The 21,074-nt window shown below is 42.9% G+C and overlaps 1 protein-coding gene across 3 annotated transcripts in view; it reads left to right on the forward strand.

Annotated features, from left to right (window-relative positions):
• MICAL2 (microtubule associated monooxygenase, calponin and LIM domain containing 2) overlaps positions 1-21,074 on the forward strand; it is a 183,195-nt gene that overhangs the window by 54,179 nt on the left and 107,942 nt on the right. For all 3 annotated transcript variants that reach the window (XM_089521194.1, XM_089521193.1, XM_089521191.1), the window contains exons 3-8: positions 7,669-7,876; positions 9,207-9,323; positions 10,074-10,175; positions 15,764-15,919; positions 17,356-17,456; positions 20,260-20,517. In XM_089521194.1, coding sequence (XP_089377320.1) covers positions 7,669-7,876; positions 9,207-9,323; positions 10,074-10,175; positions 15,764-15,919; positions 17,356-17,456; positions 20,260-20,517 — 942 coding nt within the window. The remainder of the gene's footprint in view (positions 1-7,668; positions 7,877-9,206; positions 9,324-10,073; positions 10,176-15,763; positions 15,920-17,355; positions 17,457-20,259; positions 20,518-21,074) is intronic.

Raw genomic sequence — 21,074 nt, forward strand, 5'->3', positions numbered from 1 at the left:
CATCTGGGAGTTTCAGCCCTCATTGAAACCAGGCCTGTCCTCTTTCTCTCTAGTGTGTGTGTATGGTTTTAAGGGAGTTTGCAAAGGGAAACCTCAGCCTTCCTTCCTCTGAAACAGCTTCTGGGGCAAAGAGGATTTTCCTTCCCTGTTTCCCTTTCCTCTCTGGAGCATGTATGCACTTGAGGAAATGACAGTTTGGAGCATGCACAAAAAAGCTATTTCCAGCTATTAACAGGGATTTGTCCTCATCCGTATGAAACCCAAATTCACTTTCCGCACACTTTCTTGCCTAGGTAATGTGTTTTAACTCCTTGTTGTGCTCTGCATGTGATAAGCATTAGTGAATTTGCTTGCTTTTCCAGGATGCCACCACTTTAACCATTTTCAGGATTGAAGCACATAAGTCCCCATGTGAAAAGTCTTTAGCCATGTTAGTCTGGAATATCAGTATACAAAGGGATCTTTAGCTTGTAGTTAGTCACAAAGGGGCCCTTTGAACACTACTTTGGGGTGTTTGCAATATAGTTTCATTCAGGAATAATTATAGTACAGTTGCCTCTTTGTACAAACAGACTGTGCATCCATGGATTCAATAAAAAAATACCCCCCCCCCCAAAAAAAAAAAAAAAATCCCAGGTTTCCAAAATGCCTTGGTTTTGCCATTTTATAATGGACTTCCATTTTACTGTCCCATTTTATATAAATGGATTTGAGCATCCATGGATTTTGGTGTTCACGGAGCATCTTGGAACCAAACCCCAGTAGACACTGTGGGCCCACTGTAGTACTTTGAGGATATAAACATTACATTGGTTTTGTTTCTAGGTCTGTCAGCTGATTAAAAGAAAATTTCCACCTGTTGTGAGCATGTGTTTTCTGTCTTTGCAATATCTTTTATTTTATCCTCTGTTATTCTGTTTGCTGGCATGGGACATTTTTACCTTCTGGAATACACTGGAATTCCCAGGGGGTCAGAAAGTATGCCAGAAAGCACTCTAGAAGATGATTTGATAAAAGTTAAAAGTAGTAAGTAAAAAAGGGGATCATAGGTCTTACACTGCAATGAATAATGACAAGAAATTACTTTTCAGACACTACACTGAGTAGCAAGTGAATTACTTTTAAAAAGTAATTATGGCATGCACACACATTGTCTTCTGTTTCTCTTTGGGCAGTGGAGGAGAAGTATTAGTAGTATTAGTAGTAATCATCATAATCTTGTCAAGCAGGAGCATACACTGTACACCAAGGAATGAAAAAATAAAACAAACTGTGTTAGCAGTGAGGAAACAATGGCCCGTTACAAACGGGCTTAAAAGCGTGCGCTCTGTGTGTGCTAGGGTTAGAAAGGGGCGTCCTTTCCGGATGCCCCCAACCCTAGCACGCGCAAAGCGCACACAAAATGGTGGCGGCCGTTCCACACGGCCACCACCATTACAACGTCACGACCGCACCAGGGCGCATAGTACGCCCCTACCCCGGCCGCAAAAGGAGCTCCGAAACGGAGCTCCTTTTGCCGTTTGCGTCGCTGGGCGCAGCCTTCAGACGGCTGCGCCCAGAAATGCAGAGGTGTCCTTGGGGCTTGAAGCCCCAAGGACACCCCTTTCCAGGCTGCGGGGAAGGGGCCTTTTGCCGCTTCCCCGCAGCATGGAAAGCGGCGGATTGGGTCCTCAGCGGCTGCTGCTCTAGCCTCTGAGGCCCCAATCCGGCAGGGAAAGGGGCGGGTGCAGGCCGCCACTTTTCGGTGGTCTGTAACCCACCAATGTTAGTTACCAAACCCAGTCAGTAACTGTAAAGCTCTGGAGATTGTGAGATTTTAAAATTTGGTTCAAATCAGGTCTCTACAGGTTGTTTTGCCTTATTATGTCATTGGCTCTAGAAACTGCCTGTTCTGAGTTTATACAGAGCAGGGGTAGGCAACCTTTTTGAGCCGGGGGCTGTGTTGCTGTCCCTCAGACAACTGGGGGGCAGAAGCCGGGGGGGTGGAGCTTCCACCACCCGGGGGCGGGGCCGCGTGCCGGGGGTGGAGCTTCCACCCACTGGGGCGGAGCTTCCACCCCCAGGGCCAGGCCACCTCCTCTTTGCCGGCCCCTGATGGGGCCCCAGGCCCTGTCAGAGGCCGGGAAAGAGCCGGCGGGGACCGCCAGCGCTGGAGGCCTTCCCGTCTTTGCTGGCCCCTGACGGCAGGGGCCTGCTGCTGCCGACGGAGCCCTCCTGGAGGGCCCCTGCGATGGCAACTGGCTTCCCAGGGGCCCGCTGCCGCCACCAGAGCCCTCCTGGAGGGCCCCAGCGAAGGCAACGGTCCTCCCACAGGCCTGCTGCCGCCGCCGGAAACCTCCTGGAGGACCCCAGCGAAGGCAACGGGCCTCTGGGAGGCCCGCTGCCGTCGCAGGAGCCCTCCTGGAGGGCCCCAGCGACGGCAATTGGCCTCCCAGGGGCCCGCTGCCGCCGTCGGAGCCCTCCTGGAGGGCCCCAGCGACAGCAACGAGCCTCCCAGGGGCCCGCTGCCGCCATCGGAGCCCTCCTGGAGGACCCCAGCGAAGGCAACGGGCCTCTGGGAGGCCCGCTGCTGTCGCAGGAACCCTCCTGGAGGGACCCAGCGACGGCAGTGGGCCTCCCAGGGGCCCGCTGCCACCATCAGAGCCCTCATGGAGGACCCCAGCGAAGGCAGTGGGCCTCTGGGAGGCCCGCTGATGCCGCCGGAGCCCTCCTGGAGGACCCCAGCGAAGGCAGTGGGCCTCTGGGAGGCCCGCTGACGCCGCCGGAGCCCTCCTGGAGGACCCCAGCGACGGCAACAGGCCTCCCAGGCGGCAAGAGGGACCAGGGGCCGGCGGAAAGGCGCCCGTGGGCCGGATCCAGCCTGCGCGCCGGAGGTTGCCGACCCCTGATACAGAGGCTTTGAGGGGGGAGGGTGGAGGGCCTCGTCTCTCAAGCTTTTACCAATCTTTGAAGAAAGGAAGGAAGGAAGGAAGGAAGAGTGAATCACTGGTTTGCCCTTCTTGGAAATTTCTACAGGAAAAACCTTTCATATAATGCCTCCCCATCTTCACCCTTCTGATAACATGCAGAGGCCTTATGTCGGTGTCCTTGGTTGGGTTTCAACTAATGAGTTTTGAAATTCATGAACACTACCTTATTACACGGAGAGTAAAATGCATGCAAAACGTTCTGAAATGTTTCTGAAGTGTGAAGGTGTGATCATCCATTAAGCTTCTAAAACAACACTGAGGTGTCCCGCTTGTCTCCTGTTGTTAAAGCGTTCGCGGAGCAGCCACGTTGTCAAAGCGTTCATGGAGCAGCCATTTTTTGAATAATGGAAGATCCCATTATTAAAAAAATGACTGTTCCATGAACGCTTTGACAACGGTACAGAAGCGGGATACCTTAGTGACGTTTTAGAAGCGCAATGGACAATCACACCTTCGCACTTCGGAAACACTTCAAGAACTGCAAAATCAACACGTGTCTGTTGGTGGAAATAGGGTCTCAACAGGGTTCCACATGTATTGGTGGAAATAGTAAAATTCAGCTGAAACTAGGAAGCTGCTATTATTATTATTATTATTATTATTATTATTATTATTATTATTATTTATTTTGGTAACCAACTGGGCATAGGTCAGAGTTTTTATGGGGAGAAAAGATATGTAGAAACAGAACTTATTTTCTAGAGATGCCATGGAAACGCAGCATTCATTTAAGTAACAGCTAAAATGCCAAAATTTTTTAAAAGATGTGCAGTTTTCCCATATTAATATTATTTAAGATACTCTATGATACCAGACTGTTAGACTAGCACAGTTTATCTTTTAGCCTAATTTGAGATGGAAAACTCTTTGAAATAACTTGAAAATTACTTCAATTATCTATAAACAAAAATTAGGTCTTTTTTCAAAAGTGTGTTGGGGGTTTGTTTAGTTTTGTTTTGTTTGTTTTCCTTTTTGCCTTACTTTGTAACCAAGAGTAGTGAAAGTAGTTTTGGATTGAAATGGAACTAGCTAACAATGATATGTCCCTTGCATTATCACTTGCAGTTATCAAATGATAACTGGCATAGAGTACTAGAAATGCATTGATATTAAAGTGCTTAGTCCATAATTTTGAACAGGATGCCAGTTCAGTTTTCACCAGGGAAGAGGCCAGCAACATTCCTTCCCCTTTTCTTGGATATGTTCAAAATACGTTACAGAAAATTGGCGTATTTGACAAAAAAAAATGATGATGTTCTTCACCACTGGTTAGGCTTCCCATGCCCTCCAACTGTCCTAATTAACCCTTCTGTCATTCTACGCTATTTAGACACTTTTAAAACATCCCAGTTTCTCTTTCCTTCACCCACTTTACCCCTTGTCCTTAGTTTACTTCAGTTCCTGCAAAAGAATTCAAAGTGCAAAAGTAGTTTGCATTCAGTTAACTCAGCAAGGAGGAGAGGAGAGGAAAGGCAAAATCTCACCTTTCCCAGTAGACTCAGACAAAAGCAAACTGCTGCGGCCTCTCATAGCTTGTCTGTTCGTCCTCGTTAGTAATTTTTGCTGTTTTGCCCACACTTTTATGTTGCTTAGCCACATGTGTCCTGGTTTTCATCTATGAAATGTTGGAGGGTGTGGTTTCCTAAAACTGCATCATAATTAAAGTAAGGTTATCAAAATAGAGCAATGCCATTTAAAAGAAAAGGAGGGGAAAGCTTTGTTGATTTTGGGCTGCGTATCAAGTATACAGTTCCATTTATTTGTTTATATTGTGGCCTTCTTGAAGTTTGCTTTCTAGATTGCACTCTGCAGAGATATTTGTGTGATACCTGGCTTGGGGTTATTTTGGTACCAGGTCTATTGTCTTTTATTTACCCAAGGTTTTAGAAAAATTGGTGTGTTTAGAGTTTTGAACACTATGAGCTAAATCCAATTTTAGTCCCCGATGGGGTGGCTTGTAGCCGCCAAGTTAATTTAAAGGAGGAAAGCGGCTTTTAGTTAGGAGGCCTAAAGCCAGATGTCACTCCGACCCAATTTCCCTCTCAGTGACAGTAGGAGCAAGCAAAGTGTATCCACAGAGCTCAGAGTACTACGGGAGGTTTCCTTTTCTAGGTGTTCTGCTTTTTTCTATGATGATTAGCATTCCACCTTCAGCCTACCTAGGGCAAGATCAAGACAACCAAAAGATGTCATGTAGAGATGTAAATACCCTAAAGGCACCAGATCCTGGCTGCATCCACAATGCAGAAATAGTCCAGGTTGACACCACTTTATCTGTCATGGCTCAGTACTATGGAATTCTGGGCATTTTAGTTTTGTAATACATTTTGCCTTCTCTGTCATAGAGCTACAACAAACTACAGTTCCCTGAGTCCTGTAACATTGAGTCATGGCAGTTAGAGTAATGTCAACCTAGAATATGTATGCAGTGTGGATGCAGCCCCTGTCTGATAACTGCAAGCTAAATAGGGTCATCCCTGGTTAGTACTTGGATGAGAGACTGCCAATGAATACCAGTGCTGTAGGCTATATTTCAAATGAAGGCAATGGCAAAACCACCTCTGGTATTCCTTGTCTAAGAAAACTCTATGAAACCATGAATCACCAGGCAACTTTAAGGAGTTACACTGTCAAATGTCAAAACGAAGAATCCCCCATTACAATAAAGTGTATTACTCTAATAGAATGATAATATTTTTTGTAGTTAGAACCTTTCAGAATCCAAGAACTTAAACTGTAGCATACCTCATTTGTGCATGGATCTGGCATGTGCCTACCACTTCCTCATGAGTGCATTTGTTGGATACAAAGGAAAAAAGAAGCCTGGAATGTTTGGCATAATCCAAAATGTTAAGATATATCGAAAGATATTCACAGGACTTACTTCTTTACGTAATTTCATATTTAAGTGGAATATTTGGTTTATTTTCCTTCCCTCCCTTCCCAGTGTTGTTCTGTCTTGTTCATACTTTGATAATGGGAGAAGCCAAAACAGTACTGAATATAGCTTTTTCTAAATTTCCTGCCACTTTATGGATCAGTTCAATATAAGAGATCCAAAGCCTTAACAAGTAAATGAATGAACAAGTAACTTGAAAGCAAAGGTTGCATACATTGCTAGATGTTAACCCCAGATTATGGTGTTAAAAGGTTTGCTGTCTGTGACCCTTTGGCGAATACAGGCAGAGTTCTGCTTGTTGTGATTTTGAGAGAAAAGCAGTGTTTAGAGGGAATAAATGAATTGTTCCACAGAAAGCCTAAATGAGTCACTAATAACTGGCATTGTTTATATACATTGATCTTTGTTTTCTTAGCAGTCAAAAAGTAGATTACACCATTTATGGTAATGCATTTCTCAAGAATAATTAAATGCTATATACAGCCATCCAGTTACAAATGTGTTGTTTATCAAAACTAAGATTTCTCATGCTAATCATACCAAGTATGTGCTGAAAAGCTGAACAAGCCCCTGCCAGTCACCCAGCTCTCCAGTCTTGATAGTATCTGGTCTTGAATCTTGTTCATCTATATAAAAGGGTTAGTTGATCCATTTTCATAACAGAGCAGCTGGTACTGTGCTCTGAAAATAAATGCTTATGAAATCAAAGCAGGCTCTGAAAGTGGCTTTCAGTCTCACTGTTTTAAAAATAATAACAATACGTCACCACAACCATCACTGTCTTTCTATAATTCTTGGATGTGAACTCATATGCTTAATTCAGTGGGGGAGACTTTAAGTGAGAGGAAATGAGTTGTGCATGAAACTTCCCACTAGATTTCTGTTCTTTTCTTTTTTGCGGAGGATGTTTTGTGTGTTTTGTGATTTGCTCTGATTCAGAGATTCACAAACATAGCAGAAAGTGGTATATAGATTGGTGTGATTCCTCCCTACGCCCAACCTTGCTGTTTTCACAAACTTTATGCTACCTATGCTTGTTGATGCTATTAAAGACAACTGGACTGGACATCAGCTCAGAAGAAGGGAAGTTTGCTCTACATGTGCAACTACACTCTCCATTTTGTGGAATAGGACAATATTTGTATATTCAGACAAAGTGCAACATTTTTGTGCTGGTCACAGAGGAAAATTGTGGCTGGTTTGGCATTGCTTTGTTTGGAATGTGAAGCTTAAAGGGGCTTGCTGATCTGTTTAAAAATTCTGTCTTCCACCATAAAACATGAGCCACTGCTCTCATCTTCTGGTTTATTTACTGTCTGACCATATCGTGGTCAAACATTATTTTCTGAAGATTATCAGGAACCTGGTGAATTTCTACTCCAGATCAAAACAGTTGTCTGGTTGCTTCACTAGGAGTTAAAGATTTTCACCAGCTTTTTGGAGATACAGTTTTTACTATATCAAATCTATGTTATAATAATGGCTAGTCCCTTGAAGAATAATGAGTTTATTCTGTTGAGTTACTAGATTTAGAGTTAGGTTTAATAGCCAGAAAGAGCACACCTGTGAACCAAGGGCTTATCTTTTTGAGTAAATATGTATAGCATTTCGATATTAAATTGACTTTTTTCTCCCTTCCTTGACTTTTGCATAAGTAATCATGGGATGAGACTTTTCTGCATGTTTCAGAAGATCATTTTTCTCTCCCCACCCCTTATCTGCTTTCATGAAGTGTCAAGTTTAAAATCTGTTGCCACAAGTCTTACAATATAATCCTCTTTCCTTTGTTTCTTCCTTCAGTGTTTGATAGTTGGAGGAGGTCCATGTGGTTTGCGTACTGCCATAGAACTTGCCTTTCTTGGAGCCAAAGTTGTTGTGGTGGAGAAGCGCGACACTTTTTCAAGAAATAATGTGCTTCACCTCTGGCCTTTTACCATTCATGACCTTCGCAGCCTGGGAGCAAAAAAATTTTATGGAAAGTTCTGTGCAGGATCCATTGATCATATTAGTAAGTATTGTTGACTGAGAAATGATCACAGTTTTAGTTAATTTCCCTAGAAAGATACACAAAACATAAAGCTTTATGGTTCATATTTTTTGTAATTAACAAGGTAGAAATGTTGGCTGCAGTTCATTGCTCAATTGCAGGCAGACAAGTTTTGTTGAACTTAGTTGAGCTTTTGCAAGGATACAACTGTTGTCCTGATATGGTATGCCAGTGCAGGAGAATAGATTCAAATGCTGAAGCCAAAATTAATTGCAGTAAACTCAGTGCCAGGTATTTTTGGCAGAAGATGAAGTAAAGTCTTCAGTAGATTCCCTCATAGTCTCTGTCTCCTATCAGTATTTTTTCTGTGCCCTGGATGCCAAAGTATTCCTTCAAATTTTCCTCAGGCTTAAGCTGACAGTTAATATCTACAGTTAGCCATACATATGAGTAAGATTGCACTTCTAAATTTTTGCATTAAAATAAAAGGGTTTCCATCTTAAAGAATTTTTCCCACCAAAACTTATGCTGGCTTTGCTGGTAATTTAAATGTTGTTGGATCCATTTATGCTATTCCTCTTACATGAACCAAGGCTCACGTGTGTTGCATTCTTAGAAAACAATAACATGAGTAGAACACTTAATGCTGAGTTGCCATGATTGGTACCAACAAGCCCAGTTGTTGTTTCATAAATGAGTAGCAGTTTTGTCAAATATCCACCAAATTCACTTTTAAAATTAAAATTAACTCTATGTGCATGTATGTGTTAATTTGCATATATTGAGAACAACTGTGGTATAGTGGTTACAGTGATGCACTAGGATTTTGGAGATCCAGGTTTAGGTCTCCCTTGCATGACAAGCAAACTCACATAGTTATTGTAAGGAGAAAATGGGGAGGAGTTCATTGGAAGAAAGATAGTATGTAAAGGTAACAAATCAATAAGTATTGCCATTCTGTAGAATTGTCTATCATGAAGTCATTGTCTCTTTTTAGTTTGTTCAAAAATACAGTTGTCCTAAGTGTTATCTCTCTGTGTCTCTGTCTCTGTCTCTCTCTCTCTCTTTTTCTTTTCTTGGGGGGGGGATATTTGTTTTGCTGTTGATACAAAACAAGTTGGCAGGTAATTCAATAGCAAACCTAATTTTTGACTCGACAAAGAAAACAAAATGGTGGATCAGCTGTTTCTCAGAAAAGATCTTTATTTGCTTCTGGACATCTTTCATTGTATCAAGAAAACAAATAGCTCTTCCACTGTGAGAATACTATGATAAATCCATTTTCAAATGTTAGATAAAGTAGATGATAAAAGACCAACTGTTATAACTGTGCTATATTTTTGTTTGGTAGGTATTAGGCAGCTTCAACTTATACTGTTCAAGATTGCCTTGATGTTGGGAGTTGAAATCCACGTGAATTTAGAATTCATGAAAGTTCTAGAACCTCCTGAAGATCAAGAGAATCAAAGTATGAATTTGATGGTTCTTATTACAAACTACAATGACAGTTAATAAGCTTATGTTAAAATATATGGGAAAACACATTTGATCAGAATAGATACATACCAGTATCTTTTTGCCCCCTCTTGTATCTTTTTGCACCATTTATCTTATTTTTCTCTTCTATATTTTGCACTATTTTGGGTAAACTTTATACTAAATATCTGCTCTCAGTGTTCAGTATCTCCTGGGATCCAGCTTGGTTTTGTCCCAAAGAATTTTAGAATGCATGCAAGTCTATAAGCAAAAGGAGATTGTTGAATCTCCAGTTAATTCTCTGAATTGGTCATAAAGAGGGATTTGGTGGTAGAAATTAACATGAATTGTAGTCCAGCATTAATCATCCTGTTGTTGATGTGCATCTAGCAATACTGAATGTGACAAATATATTCCATTGCCAGGAGCTATTTAGACTCATTATCAATGTACATTGATGGTGCTATATATATTAATATAATGTAATAATAATAATGGTGTAGTAATAATAACCCCCCCCCCCAGCTTCCCTCTTTCCCCCTGACTGCTCCCTTATATCTTTCCATGGCTCCCAGGGGGAGCATATCACCCACTTTGGGAATCACTGGTTTAAACCAACTAAAACACTTCTTCATCCCTAGGGGAAAGGGGCTATCTTTTAATAGTACTGACTTTTCTCAGCATAGTGTGGGCTTCCTATTGTTTGCTGCTTGCATACTGCTGACTGGTTTATTGTTTACAGAAATAGGTTGGAGGGCTGAATTTCTCCCAATGGATCATCCTTTGTCAGAATATGAATTTGATGTCATTATTGGTGCTGATGGCCGCAGGAACACTTTGGAAGGTATGTTGTATGTGACGCAAAGGCCCAACTCGCTTGGAATCTCTATAGAAAAAAGCCTGCTTATTTCTTACTTCATGACATAACTTTCTTGTCTTGGAGAAATGATGCCAAGTTACATAGTTTTTTTTTTTTTTAATTATTAAGTCATTTTACTGCTGATTCAAAGGGTGCTCACTGTCACATTCTTCTGGATTTTGCTTAACTGCACAATAATATCTGGCACAAAGCTTTGTGAGTTTTATCATGAATTAGGTCAGACGTAATGTATCTTTTTTATAACTGAGTAATAATTCATCTGTCTCTCTTTTTCTCTCGGCTCAAAGTGAAGACATATCTCACCTGTCAGATGTCAGACAGATGTCTGAAGGGTTATTTTAGGAATACTGAAAGTGGTCATTTTGGTAAAGGGATTTGAGAGAGTATAAACAACTGTGGAAGAAAAGGAAGGAAGAACCCTTCTGCAATGGTTGTAAAATAATAATTATGCAATAGCCCAATCCCCTGAGTTGGCCTTTCTAACTGAGACGTTAGCTAAGCTTATCACATGAACCAGCCTAATTATGTATGTATGCACTCATTGGCTTTAATTAGGTGCATTTTGATTCTGTTGATCAAGTAGTACTAGACTGCATGTTAGCAGTTTACAGGGTGATGCTTCTATAGAGGGTTGAACCCACTTAAGCACAATACAGATACTTGAGTGGTTGTTATGGGCACACAGCTGCACAGATGGATCAGTCTCAGCTGAGCAAAAAACACTTACTTTTGCAACAGTGTTACTGACTGAAGTGAGTTGAAGAGTAAGGACATCATTTTCCAGTGAAAAGCACTAGTGAAATACCAAAGGCAAAGGATAGAGGGGTAGGAGGTATGCGAGTACACAAGGATTGGATACCTTTTAGGGATCCATTCAGAACTGCAGCTGCACAGGGCATGTTTGTGTCATGTCCCTCTGAAATATAAGAAGGCATGTCTCTTCTGTCACCTTCACACATTTATTGCATAAACCACTGAATAAGCCTTGGTGAATTCAAGGGGGTGAAGAAGTTTCAAACTGTACACAGTATTAGGTTCCCTGTAAACACATCCACCCACCACACACAAAACTTGTGGACAACTTGAACAAACAACCGAAAGGGAAAAGGTTGAGCATCCTTTCTATCTTATCATGACTGTTCTCAGTTAAAAAAAAAAAAAGGTTGATCTTGCCAGGGAGTGAGACAAATTATGCATATGAGTGTTGTTGTTGTTGTTGTTGTTGAGCCTCAGTGTGGTGTGAAATATGTGCCTTCTGTATAGAAAACTATAAAAGTGGAATATTTAAAATTATTGAAAGATGAATTAAGGTGACAACAAGATTGTTCATGGATGGATTAGCAAATTTAAAAGGAATAGATTGCATTGGCTTGGAAGGATTGAAGGAGGCACTAGAGTATTTGAAAATGAATAAAAGAGAGAAGCTTTTGTCAAGAGGCAAAGCCACTGAATGACTTATAAGTACAGTCTTCAGATGTGAAGGAAGAAAAAGTGATCAGTAGAGAAAAGGAAGTGAAGTGTGACATGGGGTGCATCTACACTGTAGAAGTAATTCAGTTTGACACCACTTTAACTGCTATGGCTCCATCCTACTGAACTGTGGGATTTTTAGTTTTGTGAGGCACCAGCACTCTTTGGCAGATAAAGCTAAAGATCTTGTAAAATTGCAAATCCCAGAATTAATAATAATAATAATAAAATTTTTATTTATATGCCGCCCTTCCTACGATCAGGGCGGCTTACAACAATTTAAAAAATATACCATAAAATATACAAAAATACACAGTTACATAATTAAAATCAAACAACAAGCAAAAAAACCCCATAGCCCAACCTCTTGGCCACGGAAGAGGAGGGAGGCCCACAGGATATTTATTCGGGGAATGCCTGTTGGAATAAGAAGGTTTTAAGATCCTTCCTAAATTGGGCCAGGGTAGTAGACGAGCGGAGCTCTGTGGGCAGCGCATTCCAAAGGGCTGGGGCAGCTATGGAGAACGTCCTCCGAGTGGTGGAGGCCAACCTAGCCCCAGGCACCTTCAGTAGCTGCTGCCCAGACGTTCTGAGGGTGCGGGGCGGAATGTACGGGGAGAGGCGGTCCTTTAGGTATCCTGGGCCCAAGCCATTTAGGGCTTTATAGGTAATTACCAACACCTTATATTGAGCTCGGAAGCGAATGGGCAGCCAATGGAGATCTTTTAAAACCGGTGTTATATGGCTGGTCCTGGGAGCACCAGTGACCAGCCGGGCTGCCATGTTCTGCACCATTTGCAGCTTCCGAGTTTGGTATAAGGGTTGCCCCATGTAGAGTACGTTGCAGAAATCCAATCTCGAAGTTACCAGAGCATGTACAACCGTTTCTAGGTCCCTCTGGGCCAGGTATGGGCGCAGCTGGCGAATCAGCCGAAGCTGATGACAGGTGTTCTTGACCGTCGCATTCACCTGAGCTGTCAGGTGAAGCGACGAGTCAAGAAGCACCCCCAGACTGCGCACGGAGTCCTTCACAGGGAGCGTGACCCCGTTCAGGACAGGTGGAACCACCACCATTCCTGGACCAGGAGAACCTATCACGAGTACCACCGTTTTCTCTGGATTCAGCTTGAGTCGGTTTTCCCTCATCCAGCCCATTACTGACTCTAGACAGGCCACGAGAGGAGAGACGCCATCCCCAGTCACTGCATCAGTCGGAGACATAGAGAAAATGATTTGGGTGTCATCAGCGTACTGATAACCCCGCGCCCCATGTCTCCGGATGATCTCTCCCAGCGGTTTCATGTAAATGTTAAATAGCATGGGAGACAGAATGGCCCCTTGAGGGACCCCAGTTTTAAGGGGCCTCTTGTCGGAACACACGTCTCCCAGCTGCACCATCTGGGACCTCCCGGAGAGGTAGGAGCGGAACCACTGGAGCGCAGTGCCCCCGATTCCCACCTCTGCCAGGCGCCCCAGAAGGATACCATGGTCTATGGTATCGAAAGCCGCTGAGATGTCCAAGAGCACCAGCAGGGACACGCTTCCCCCGTCGATGCTCAGACGGAGATCATCGACCAAGGCGACCATGGCCGTCTCAACCCCGTAACCCGCCCGGAAGCCAGTTTGAAATGGGTCCAGATAATCCGTTTCATCCAAGACCGCCTGAAGCTGGATAGCAACCGCCCTCTCGATCACCTTTCCCAAAAATGGAAGCAGCGAGACAGGCCGATAATTATTATGTACCAGGGGGTCGAGGGAGGGCTTTTTTAGGATCGGTTTTACAATGGCCAATTTAAGATCCGATGGAAATAGCCCATCCCTCAAAGATGAATTAATTATCTGGCGTAACAATGATGTTACCACCGGTCCCCCCTGGGCCGCTAACCACGAGGGACAGGGATCAAGAGAGCAGGTTGTTTTCCGAACACTTCCGAGGATCTTGTCCACATCCTCGGTACTCACCGACTCAAAGTGATCCAGTTTAACATTGTTCACGGAGGCTCTGGACACTTCTACCCTAGGTTCTGCACTAATGTCGGCGTTCAGACTTTCGCTTATACGAGAAGTTTTATCCGCAAAAAAGTCGTTAAACAAGTCACAGCAGGCCTTAGAAGGTTCAAGGATCTGGTTCAGGGCGGGAGGGAGCTGAGTTAGCTCCCTAACCACCCTGAACAACTCTGCCGGACGCGACTCAGCGGACGCAATACGAGCACCATAGAACGAATTCTTTGTTGCTCGTATTGCCTCTCCGTAGTCCTTTAACAGTTGGTCTAGGAGAGTCTTATCGTCTAAGCGAAGGTGTTTCCGCCAATGGTACTCTAGCCGTCGCAGAGCTCGCTTCCTTGCCCGGAGATCTTCCGTGTACCAGGGCTTGCGTTTGGAAGCGGGCCTGAGAGGGCGCTTGGGAGCGATCCTGTGTATAGCCCTAGAAAGTCCGGTATTCCAAATACCGGTGAGGGCATCAACAGAGTCGCAGTCGTTTCCAACCGTGAGCCCCTCTAAGGCTTCTTGGAACCTCTCAGGTTCCATCAGCCTTCGAGGGTGGACCATCCTAACAGGTCCACCAAATGATCCGTCCATGACAGGGGGGAAACATTAACTATTTCCACCCACGGATTCTCCGCCTCCGAACAGAAGACCAAATCGAGAGTATTACCCGCACAATGCGTAGGACCCTGTATCAGCTGGGACAGGCCCATGGCCGCCATGGTCTCCATGAATTCCCGAGCCGCACCAGGTGGAACATGGCTGGCCGTGAGGGAGATGTTGAAGTCACCCAGGACAAGAAGCCTGGGAGTCTCCAGCATCAGCTCAGCGACCAGCTGTGTCAGCTTGTTAAGGGAGTCCGCTAATGCACGGGGTGGCCGATACACTAACAGAATCCCTAGACTGTCCCTAGCTTTTAGGGTCAGGTAAATACACTCGATATAGGAGGTCTGTCGGATGTGGTTCCTGGAGAGGGGCACAGTGTTCCTATGTACCAAGGCCACTCCCCCCCCCCGCCCACCTAACCTGCGCTGGTCCTTCACCGAGTACCCAGCAGGCAGGGCCTGAGCCCACACAGCGTCCCCTTCAGGCCCCAGCCAGGTCTCGGTAATGCAAGCCAGGTCACACTTAGAGTCCTCCAACAGATCCTGGAGGATGTGGGTCTTGTTGTTAAGAGACCTGGCATTGCACAGGAGCAGCGACAGGGTTTGTGGCACGGTTGGAGAGACCCTCAGGTCCTTCAGGTTGGGAGGGGGACAGGAAGGTGAGATAGATATGATGCATCTATCACGCCTTCCCCTGGAACGCAAGTCCTTTCTCCCACCGCCATACCTCCCCCTGCCCCACACAACCTCAATTGGAGCTCCGCCCACCAAGGTGTTGTCCCCGGCCCAGGCATCCCCCGCATCCCTATCCTCCCCCCACCCCTCTATGGCTACTAAAGGAGCAGAGGTTAGCCACTACAGGCATCCTCTGCTCCCAGGGCCAATCCAAGCCTCCCACACCAATAAAAGCTGCGCGGCAGTGGTGCTCCTTAGTCCGTGGGCGGCGCTCCCGGGGCGGTGCGCAGATGCGCACCTCCGACACCCCGGGAGGAGGCCGCCCGGCAAAAGGCGCAGTTCTGGCAGCGACAGCGACGGCGGTGGTCCATAGGATGGAAGTACAGCACTTAAAATAATGTTGAACTGCATTATTTCTACAGTGGTGATGCATCCTTGGTGACTAACCTGTATGGTTTCAACTAATAGAATGCATAATGAGCAGAAGCAAGTAAAGAAGAAAGTTGTAAGAGTTAAAGGAGGAGATGGCCAACATTATACAAAATAATTTTTCTAGGAAAGATGAACACCTTACTAACAGCTTGAAGCCAATGCTAATTTGTGAGTCCCAAAATATTATTTAGGAGGAAAGGGCTATGATTGGGAATCTTGCTACTAGATATTGTTTCATTTTTACCTGTGCCCACTATCATCACATAATTGTTGAACAAAGGAATAATCAAGATGTTACATTGTGAAGGATGGATTTTTAAGCCATAAACTTCTGAAAATCATTTATTTAGACTGATGGACAATGTTGGTTTGTTTCTTTGTAAGGTTTTAGGAGGAAGGAATTTCGTGGAAAGCTGGCTATTGCTATCACTGCCAACTTTATAAACAGAAATACAACTGCAGAAGCTAAGGTGGAGGAGATCAGCGGGGTTGCTTTCATCTTCAATCAAAAATTCTTCCAAGATCTGAAAGAAGAAACAGGTGGGTCATCTTTTGCCTTTTAAACTTGGTAAAATAAAATAGGATATTTTAACTAACTCTATAGTAAGTATGCATTCATTATTAAATAAGTGGGAAATTTTCTGATTTCCCTTGTTGAGTGGAAGCACATAGATATATTCATATACAGCTGTGTCCCAGCATTGTATCTGTGTTATAGAGTGAGGTGGGCAAAGTGTATTCCAAGGGTTACTTGTGGTCTCTGGATCCCCTTTTGTGTCCCCAGAAGTCTTGCAACCCACTCAACCTGCTCCTCCAAATTTTAAAAAATTGACATAATTTTGAGACAGTTCCCCACCACCACCATACAGAAAGCCCCTCTCCCCCCAAAGAAAGCATATGAACACATGAAAATATAGCCACAAATATCCCAGAACCCCATGCCTGTGGGTGGGGGAGGGGAATAGATCCCTGGATGACATGCAGTTCCCCATCCTTGTTAGAGCTGTTCAATATCATTTTAGCTGCCATGGCATCATGATAGTTTGGTGGAGAATTTAGAATCCTCTGGTAGTGAGTTTTAGTTCACTCCCCTAATATAACTAGAGCTATGGAGTGTAGCAGGTAACTCTAAATTCACCGCACTCCAATTTCCAGGATTCTTCAGTGTGGAGTCGCAACAGTTAAATTGATATGAAAATGGTGTAACTGGATAGTGAAGACATGCTCCCATTAGTTTTTGATCCTGTTAAATTTCTGTGAGGAAGGAAATCAAGAGGTGTGAAGGTGGGCTTGGATCAGTGTATGCATATTGCCTGTGTAATCACCTACATGGTTCAGTACTGTTTAAGTCGGTATTGGTCCCAATGTTTTACCCCTGTGTAGCTTCTCAAAGTTTATTTTGTGTAAACATGTGTTCTGTAACTGAGAATAGAAAAGGCTGAGGTAACAAGTTTTGGTGATTGTGAATATGATTATACACATTTAGCTTTTCCATTTGGGAAGCCATATTTGTCTGAACCTGAACAATCTTGCCAAGACCATGGTGAACATCCCATGTGCTTCTAGGGTGCTGTGAATCTCTTTTGTTCTCTCTGCATTTGTCAAAGCACCAATAAAATCATAATATAAAGAACAGTGTGAATGTATGCCAGCACTGTTAGACTGGATTCCACACTTCTATAATCAGTTGTGAACATTGGCACAGCCTTGAGCTGCATTCCATAGGATGCATCCAGGACAATTCAGTCATTGCACTGTAATTATTTAGTGTGAAAGTACTCCCAGTGCTCTCACATCCAAGTATTAACTAGGTTTGAACTTGCTTAGCTTCTAAAATCAGATGAGTTTGGGAATGTTAAGAGTGGTAAGGAAGTAGATAAGGAATACATTTCTATTCTTTTAAGTACACACTTCTGTTTTTTCTGCTCCCATTTACTTCTTTTGACTGTGGTTTGTTTGTTTGTTTTCCTTCCTAGGCATTGACCTGGAGAATATTGTTTACTATAAAGATAGCACTCATTATTTTGTGATGACTGCAAAAAAACAGAGTCTTCTGGAAAAGGGAGTCATTATTAATGTATGTATATTTTATAGAGATCCTGGCTTTTACTTCTGGAGAAATCAATACCACAGCTGCCAGTTAATATATTGTATGAAACTGTGGTTTCAGAGTCCAACTATACACTGTGTACAGTGTGCAGCATGCACTCCTAACATCACTCACTTCTTTATCCTGGCATGGCACCAACTGAGACTGTTCTGAATAAGTGGCAGGTTTGAACCTTCCTCATCAGGGGTGTAGCTGGTGGGGAGGGTGCCTTCCCAAATAAGAATTATATTCCCACATTGCAATTCAGTTGAGTATTCAGAAATATACTGTTAGTTTAAGCACCCAAAGAAAAAAGGCAGGCAATTTGCCAAGGAACACAGCATATGTAAGCAAAAAATCAGCATATAAATCAGCTATTAGGAATGGGAATGCACAAAGAGCTGTTGCAGGACTTGCAGAACACTTCAGTTTTCATTAACATTCCATCTCTGACCTCAGGACAGCAATCCTTGAACCACAACAACAAAAAATACAAAGGAAAGAGAAACAGCTGCATTAAAATATATCCACAAACTCCAATTCATCAACAGCTGAACAGAGACAATGGCTTTCTGGCATTTGCACATATTATAACACTGGTTAACACCTCGCCTCCTGAGGACACTTTTAGCCAGCCAATTCATCACATCTCCTTTCTGCACACACCAGGCTCAAAAATTTCTCCCACCCATCTTGGCCCTTAGGCAACATATTTCCTCCTTCTTTTGGCCTTGAACAACCATAGGTATAACTGAACTTGTCACCTAATCACCATACCCATATGATTTGCATTTCCATAGATATATAGATGTTCATATAGTCTAATTATAAAAGTCCTTCTTGGGCACCAGTTCACCTCATGTATATGAGGAAGTAGACCAAGTCTATGAAATGTTATGCTACAACTTATTTTGCTTAGTTAGTCTCAAATGAGATACAAGATTCCTTTGCATACTGATGTTCTACACTAGCATGACTATGTCTCTGAATTCTAGCATATGTAACAGCTCTAGATGTGAAAAATTTTCAGTGCCTCACTCTCTGTAATGCTAGATATTTTTAGAGAAGAGAAATTTCATTTGAAGGAGGAAGAAACCTCATTTGAGGAGGGTAATGCCTTCATTTTACCTCTCATGGCTGTATATCAGTTTAAAATTACACCCTTTCTATGCACAGAAAAATATATATATACCTTGACCCCAATAGTGGTTTGAACTCCCATGGGTCTGTAAATGTTTAAATAAAAGTCAAATGGGAGAGGTTTAACACATACCCCATGCACTGGTCCCAATCCAGTTTGGTGCTCCATGACCTTACTCTAGAGAAGAGCTGGACACCTTTGTGGAAGCCAGGAGCCGGTTTCCTGTCACAATTTGGTAAATGACTGCAGAAGAAAATGGAAGTATTAGAGGGTAGTAGGGGATTTTACAGTGATTATGGGTGGTAGGATTGGGACCTTTTTTGGGCTATTTTCATGTATCTGGGGAATTTCTACATGGTTTGGGGATAAAAATGGTTGGAAAATCTGATTTCTAAATGAAATTAGGGGTTGGGAAGCTTTGGGAGACAGATGGGGTTTTCTGAGTGTCACATGAAGCCCATGGCCCACCATTTGCCTGCACCTGCTCTAGAGTCAAAATAAGGCATCTTGGGCTGGATGCTGCATGTTACACATGAACTTTGGAAATTAAGATTGGTTCATATATAAACTGAACATGCAAGGAGAGGGATATGGAAGACTTTCCCAGGCCAATAAACCATAGTGGATTGTTCCATCTAATTTTTTGGTCACTGCATAAATGTGTATCACTCAGGCTTTCACCACAAAGTACTCAAATATGTCTGTACTTTTCCATGTTTTGCATTAGGAGTAAGAAAACAATACTTTCTAAATCAAGAATAAGAATAAATAGTTATTAGATACAAAGCATATTGCCAAATACTGACACGGTTCCATTTAAATCACTTTCATTTCTAAAGATGAAAAGTTGTATAGATTTTTGTGAGTTTTTCCGGCTATGTGGCTATGATCACCAGTTAGCAGACACTAATCCTCCTTTGCATATCCTCCCATCCTGAGGCCCTGCCATCAACAGCAGAACAATACACAGATTAACATGGAAAACATTCCTGCCTACTCAGGGTCACAGAGTGTGTGTGTGTGTGTGTGTGTGTGTGTGTGTGTGTATACACCCAACTCTCTTCCATGCCAGCATTCTCTGAAGATGCCAGCCACAGATGCTGGCGAAACGTCAGGAAGAAACTCTTCTAGAGCATGTAACAGCCCGAAAAGCCCACAAAAAACTATGGATGCCTGCCATGAAAGCCTTCGACTTTAAATAAGAAAAGCTGTCTACTCTGTTAGAAAGATCAAGATTCATGTGACAGAGAAGTATTTTATTTTTTAGAAGTAAACTATATGTTGGTAATATGCTTTGTGATGGACTCTAATACATCCGTACTGATTCTTTTGTTCAACCATGTTGAAGCCCTTTTCCTTTCTTGTAATGAAATTATGGGTTATATTTGAGTTTTTGAAAAATAAAGATGCTGACTTAAAGGAGAGAATTAAGTTCAATCAATTTGCTACTTAACTGCTGATATTTCTCAAATGTACAAAGCAGTATGTAGCTTTGTTCATATAATCTTTTTTAAAAATATAGACAGTAATATAGTTTACTCTAACCTCAATCTGTTCTTTATTCCATGTGGAATAAGATGGTTTATTTTATATCATAGTTGTGGAAAGTTCTATAAATCTCTAATGATACAGTTTTATCTTTCCATTTAGGATTATATTGACACAGAAGTACTACTCTGTGCAGAAAATGTAGACCAAGACAATCTATTGTCCTATGCAAGAGAAGCTGCTGACTTTGCAACTGATTACCAGTTGCCTGCCTTGGATTTTGCAATTAATCACTACGGGCAGCCAGATGTGGCCATGTTTGATTTCACTTCCATGTATGCCTCTGAAAATGCTGCATTGGTACGAGAGAGACACAGACATCAGCTGCTGGTTGCTCTTGTTGGAGACAGTCTAGTAGAGGTAGAGTGAAAGCATGGTTGTATGCGCTGTATTGTGTGTTTCAAAAGATCATTTTGTCTTAAGAAATTATTTGGAGTTTTCCATCACTCCATATTCCAAGATGTACTTTCTGACTTAAGGTGACCCTAAGGCAAAGCTGTCATGGGGTTTTCTTGGCATGATTTGTTCAGAGGAGGTTTGCCATTGCCTTCCTTTCAGGCTGAGAGCATGTGACTTGCCCAAGGTCATGCAGTGGTTTTCATGGCCAAGCTGAGAAGCGAACCCTGGTCTCCAGAGTTGTGGACTAGCACTCAAACCACTATGCCATGTTGGTTATCATAGAAACACAGTATTTAACTTAAAAGTTGGAACTTCAGGAGCATTTAGTGGTGTGTGGAAAAGAGCATTCTGAATTTTTGAACTTAGCTTGTTGGCTGCAAACTGCCATTCCAAACTGAATTAAAAGATTTGTCAGTTGAAACACTGTGAATGGTTGAATATTCTTTCTCCTCAAAAGAAGAGTAAAGATTTGGATTTTACCCATTGAAGCCAGTCTGAAAGAAACAAAGAGGACAGCT

The sequence above is a fragment of the Sceloporus occidentalis genome, unplaced genomic scaffold (genome assembly GCF_023333645.1).
Source record: "Sceloporus occidentalis isolate IW3139 unplaced genomic scaffold, rSceOcc1.0.p SCAF_4, whole genome shotgun sequence".
Classification (NCBI taxonomy): Eukaryota; Metazoa; Chordata; class Lepidosauria; order Squamata; family Phrynosomatidae; genus Sceloporus; species Sceloporus occidentalis.